This window comes from Akebia trifoliata, chromosome 11 (genome assembly GCF_017979445.1).
Source record: "Akebia trifoliata isolate Shusen 1 chromosome 11, ASM1797944v1, whole genome shotgun sequence".
Taxonomy (NCBI): Eukaryota; Viridiplantae; Streptophyta; class Magnoliopsida; order Ranunculales; family Lardizabalaceae; genus Akebia; species Akebia trifoliata.
The window spans coordinates 42784936-42790935 of NC_141385.1; the positions used below are offsets into that span (position 1 = coordinate 42784936).

General features: G+C 34.1%; 1 protein-coding gene across 3 annotated transcripts; it reads right to left on the reverse strand.

Moving 5' to 3' along the window:
* Positions 1-2483: 2483 nt before the first annotated feature.
* On the reverse strand, positions 2484-5544 carry KCO1 (Outward rectifying potassium channel protein). 3 transcript variants are annotated; one of them, XM_086459668.1, is made up of 4 exons: positions 5523-5544; positions 5321-5406; positions 3126-4045; positions 2484-2951 (listed from the first exon to the last, which is right to left on the reverse strand). In XM_086459668.1, exons 3-4 carry the CDS (start codon positions 4019-4021, stop codon positions 2795-2797), a joined length of 1053 nt encoding a protein of 350 aa, XP_086315794.1. In that variant the 5' UTR covers positions 4022-4045; positions 5321-5406; positions 5523-5544; the 3' UTR covers positions 2484-2794. The 3 variants fall into 3 exon arrangements, with proteins under 3 accessions (XP_086315794.1, XP_086315795.1, XP_086315797.1); XM_086459669.1 differs by lacking the exon at positions 5523-5544 and having other exon boundaries at positions 5272-5383; XM_086459671.1 differs by lacking the exons at positions 5321-5406; positions 5523-5544 and adding an exon at positions 5050-5241.
* Positions 5545-6000: the final 456 nt, after the last annotated feature.

Sequence of the window (6000 nt, forward strand, 5' to 3'; positions counted from 1 at the left end):
GCCATCATCATCATCATTTATTTCCATCTCCATCACCATCACCATCATGAAGATGACTACTTTTGAGGGAAAAAAATTTAAGGATTTTAAAATCATTTTTCTATTAGTCTAAATTTTTAGTAGACCCCTCTCCATTAGATTACATGTCTCCAAGGAGATATCTCATATTAACGAAAAAGTAGGGATGTGAAATATAAAAAAATTATGAGTAGGGTTCCTCCAAATATTTGAAGTGGACCGATCGCTTTAATGTCAAACTCTTTGTTAGGGCACGGCACTCGTTGAAGAGCATAAAATACATCTTGAGAATAAGCATTTGAGGATATTTTAGTAAGGATATGTTTTTAGGATATGAAAAATCAATTCTCAAGGTGTATTTAATGCACTTTAACGTTTGTTCTTAGGGTATATATTAACAAATCCTTAAACAAATGAGATGAGGTCTCAGTTGATAGAGTCGTGATGATATGACGCTCCCTTTTGACATACACCCCCATCAGAATCATAGATCATTTGCCTTGGGATACATACGAAAAAGATTTATGATTGTGTGTATTCCGTGGTAAATAATCTACGGTTCTGTGATGGGGGTGTATGTTAGGAAATCATTATTCAAGCTAACATATTAAGAAAAAGTGGCCACATGTTTTATATTCTCCCAAATTCGGGTAAAAGTAAGAGTTGTGCTGGGGTGACAGCGTTACACACTGCATAGATGTGGAAGAATTGTTGATTTTTTCCCTCAGGATACACAATTGCACATTGAGAGAGAAAATCTATCATTATTGCACATGCCACACTAGTGAGTTTTTGAATTATTCTGTTAGATTGAGTTAGAAAATCTGGACTCTTAAAAATAAAAATTTTTTTGAAAGCGTATCTATAACTTTTGTTGTCTTTAGTTTGTAAAATCACCTAGATGAACACACATCCATGACATTAAAAAAGAAAAGAAAAAATTCAAATTGTTAAAACCTTCAACATCTAATTTTGCATTAGGTCTTGGTACAAATTCCAAGCAAACCTAGTGGGGCATCTCTTTCCACTCATCTCCTCCATAGGCCTTTTTCAAATGGTCAAAAATTCACAAAATATTTGAAATAATTTTTGCTCACCAATGTGATTTTACAATAGGGACAGGAACCTTATTATGTTTTTTGAAATTCAAATGAGAGTACTCAAAAAGTCACTTGGTGGTTTTTAAATTGATCCAATCACAGCTTTTAAGAAAGGTAAATTTGTCAGAAGTGCCTTAACTTTTGTTCAAAGTAAATGGGTACACATCATCTTCATGTAAAATTAACTATCCTCTATAAAACAATGACTAATGGGCGAAAAGAGTTCCAAAATACAATATCTTTAGTAGGCCTTATTATTTGGGATGAATTATGAGAATTGTATAAAGAGTCGTGATAATCTGATGCCCCTTCAGACATAACCCCCCTCCCCCCCCTCCCATAACATAATCATAGATAATTTGCCTCGGGATACATAAGAAAAAGATTTATGATTCTACATATTCCAATGCAAATGATCTACGATTCTGTGAGGGGGGCGTCAGAAAATCATTATTCTTGTACAAAAAAGATGCAAAATGATACAAAGAGGAGGGCCAAAAAAGAAAAGAAGGAAAGAGATTTATAAATGATGGAAGTTAGGAAACCTTATACACCCGTCCCATCTATGTGAAAATCAAATTGAAACACCAAGTTGCGAATATATATATATGACAGTAATAGAGATGACAAGAAGCAAATGTACAAGTAAAAAAATGGTGGAAGCCAAGTAAAAAAATGAAAGCACATAAAAAACAAGAGCAAACCATAATTTAATGGAAAACACTTTAATGTGAAAGGGAAAAATAATTAATGGGACCTGCTCTAGAACTTCTACTATATGAAATGATGAGATACAAGTCTTTTTCAACCAAGACTAGAGCATACCAAACATCAAGAACAAAGAACATACAATGGGTAACAATGCAACCCACCAAATAAGGTGGTTTTTGTTGTATAAATGTCTTATATTCTGTTGCGCTATGCAGACCTGCAGGGTGCATGGTTTTCTATTTTTTGGGAGATTTACATGTTTTAGTAACTCCCAGTATTACAAATGGAGATCTCTAAGGCTGTAAAACTGGTGAGAAAATAGTGATTGTTTTTGTTTTGTGATCATAGCAACACTGTCGAACTACGTAAATCCTTGTGCTTTTTGTGATTGTGTTATCTTTGCTATTTCGTTTTTTTCACAGTTTTCAACAAGAACCAACAGGTCTTGTCATAGCAAAGGGACAATAAAAATCTTACAAACAATAAGCATTAGAGATGCCAATCAAACACATTGAACCATGGATTAGAGACTTGATGAATCCAATGTTGAAAGAAAGGTAATTAAATTTTGCTTGGTTCATTTTGGTAACAATTCATTGTCATTTTCAAAGCTTTATCCGAAATTGATCCACACACAAAAAAAATCACAACAACTTGCAGAAGAAAAAAATTCATTTAAGACCATGGAAAAGTAGAAGATTAACAATTACAGAAAGAACAAGAAATATTTACATTCATGAACAACATAGAAAATTGGTTACAACTTACATGAGTTCAGAGGGAAGAACTGTTCCTCAAAGGACATTCCAATGGGGAATTTTTATGGGAAATTATTTATTCATTGTTGCTCTTGAGCTTTTATTTGATGGGTAAAAAACAGAATATAAAGATTTTTATCAATTTAAGTGGCTCTTGTATAGTTCATGCAGACTTGATATTTCACAAAGTATAGGTAATTAAATCTCTCAAGTTTGAGAAGATTGAGCGAGCATTATATCTGATGCTGACAGAGTCCCAGACTGATCAACATCAAGATCCTCAAATTCTTCCATCAAAAGAGCAATATCTTCTTGGCTGATCTTACCCATCTCTTTGAGCTTATAAATGATGAATTCAGGAGCACTATAGAAATCAATCCAAAACCAAACATTAGAAGAAAATTAAACCTCCCATGCCAAACTTAGAGAAAAAAAAAACATGGTTGAAGATTGAGGTTATGTACAAGGAAGAGATCATTGCAAAGAATTATGATTTCAGTTTAAACTAATGAGGTACATGAAAGAAAACACAACTTACCTCACAACCCCATCATTGTCGAGATCCGCTGCTTCGAGGTCTATGTATGTCATCCTTCGTGTAAGAACCCATTTAACTAGAGATTGTCGTCTGTGTTCAGTATTTAGCTCAGCGAGGTATAGAAAGAACTGAACCACACATATAGTACTAGTTAGTATCCAAAAGACCGAAAATATACGTCCTGCCTTAGTTGAGAAACTCTTATCCCCATACCCCAAAGCTGTGATGGTGGAACAAACACAATAAAAGGCATCGACAAGGTCCAATTTCTCAACTCTAAATAAGAAGACCATTCCGATAATTATAAGCACCAAAAGAAGGATCGAGATTATGACACACTTGTATTTCACTTTGTTGGTTTCGATCTCCTTCAGAATCTCAGTTGCACCAAGCTTTTGATGAATGTGTAGACCTTTAACCAGTAGTATTTCTTGCTTCTCTACAAGGTAGTCCGCCGCCTTAGTAAGAATTAGACCAACAAGAGCCATTCCCGTGAAGACGAAGGCACATGCAAGTAGTTTGGCGGCAATGCTATTGGGAACAAGGTCTCCATATCCAACAGTAGTCATTGTGACAATGCAGAAATACGTTGCATCAAGAATCCCATTTGTTTTCGTACCCATGATCTGATCCTTGATGAGATAGAAGCAAAGGGTCCCTACACTTAGGTATAAGGCCAAGAACAAGGCTACTAGCCTAAAATTGGGGTGGAGTTTCGTGAAAATGGATTCTGAGAGGAGATGCATGCCACCAATTTTTTCAGTGGGAATGAAGATCATGGGAGTACTTCTAGAGCGACGATATCTTCTCTTTGTGTCATTCTTCCGACTAGGTTGAGCGGAAGGATCTAATAGCGCCGAGAATTGGGTCTGTTTTCCATCATCATGAGAAGCCATTGATAATTTTCAATCAGAGTAGATCTGCACATCAGTTAAATCTTTTAAAGATTAGAACTTGACACTATAGTAAATTGTTCCTAAAATTACATTTGCAAAGCTAAACGTAAGTGTCGATACAAGTAGTTTCTTTGACTGGCTTACAATTTACACCATTAAAAGAGATAATCAAGCCTTACACCATTGTTCTGTTGGTGCATATTATTGAGGTGTTCAAGGGTGTGTTCTTCGAAGACTTTCTTTTCAAATGGGACTCAGTTTGTAAGCCAACGGGATCACCTAATGCACTTGTTTTCTTTCGATGATCATCTCGACCATCATTTTTCTTAATATACGAATCTATTTTTTCAAAATAATGAGAAAAAATTTAAAGTGGTTCATTGCTCAAATTTAATAGCTCTGCACTTGAAGAAAGGTTATTCCACCAAGTAACCAGTGAATCGAAAAATGGAAAATGTGTCTAGAGATAATAATTTAAATATTCACACTGAATTTAGAAAATTAAATAAGAGTAACCAGAAATTGTATTGTATTGAGGACATTAATGGACCACAATGATTTGCAATCACTATATTTTCAAGGTTAATAGGAATCTAACAGCCAACATGAATTGGATTCAAGAAAAAATATCCCAATTCTCGTTCATTTTTTACCCCAACATCCAAAACCATTATCAAACACTTGATTTCTATGTATAATTGCGTTGAAGAACAAAATCCTGAATTGGGTCTCTGGGAAAACAATAGGAAATTAAATCAAACATCCAAAAAACATCATCAAACGTTTGATTTCTGTGGCTTATTGAGTTGAAGAACAAAATCCTGAATTGGGTCACTGGAAAAACAATTGGAAATTAAATTCCAACATCCAAAAACATTATCAAACACTTAATTTCTATTTTAGGTAATTGATTTGAACATCAAAATCCTGAATTGGGTCACTGAAAAAATAATAGGAAATTAAAATTATACCCAACTGAATGAAATAAAGCGCAAATAACAAGGAAAAATAGAAAGAAAGAATTAAACATTATCAATGGTTTATGAAAGAACTTGCTTCTCTGGTCAATACTGTCGAAATCAAAATAACATGAATTGGGTTTCCAACCAAAGAATAGAACAAGATTTGGGTCCCAAAAAGGAGACCCATAGTGAAGTAACCTGTCTTCAATAAAAAGAGAAAAAAAAGCTCCATAATTTATATATATAAGAAAATAACGAAGAAAAATAAAAAAGGTGTTGAAAGGTGACTTTTTTTTTTTTTTGTTGGTGAAATATAATGGAATTTTTTTCCTCTTACCCATGAATGCTTCTTGTTAGCTTTCCTCTTTTGATGGACTAGAGACTTCTGTTAACATTTAGAAGCTTTTCAAGAGACCGAATTAGCTGTCAACAAAAGAGGATAGTTAACTGTTAAATTAACACCAAACTGCCAAGTGTCCTTCAAAAAAAATTAAAATAGAACCCATTACATGATTGTGCAGACCAAGAAGGGTCCATACCAATTGGATTCATTCTGTTTCACCAATTGAGATACTCTTTGTAATAATTTCACCATCTTCACAGCTTTATCACCAATGAGAGAGAGAGTTGAACTGTATTGTTTTTAACATGAATGAGGACATTTTTAACACTTACTGTCTTGTCGTTGTATCCCTCATCAATCCAACTTAAATAGTTCTAAATTATATCCTCATATCATTGATGTGAAATTGGATGTGTGAATCACGTATGTACCATTCAATTTGAACTTGATTTGTCCTTCATAATGAGGTCTGTATATTAGGAATGAAAATGAAAACTTATGGACTTCTGACCTCACAAGTGTAAGAACCTCATGGATTATTAGTCGGTTATGTCAAAGTAGATGACAGGGAATCAGTTTCTTTCAGCCCCTGAAAGAAATTTAATTGCTTCCACTGTAGTAAGAGATATCAAATGTGCAACTTGCACTCTTCTTTCTAGAGCTTGGTTTGGTAG

Excerpts from the sequence above, each read along its gene's own strand:
- KCO1 (XM_086459668.1), bottom strand. The coding sequence starts at position 4,021 with ATGGCTTCTCATGATGATGGAAAACAGACCCAATTCTCGGCGCTATTA. Across the intron at positions 2,952-3,125 it reads GACAATGATGGGGTTGTGAG|TGCTCCTGAATTCATCATTT; the intron begins GTAAGTTGTGTT and ends TGATTTCTATAG.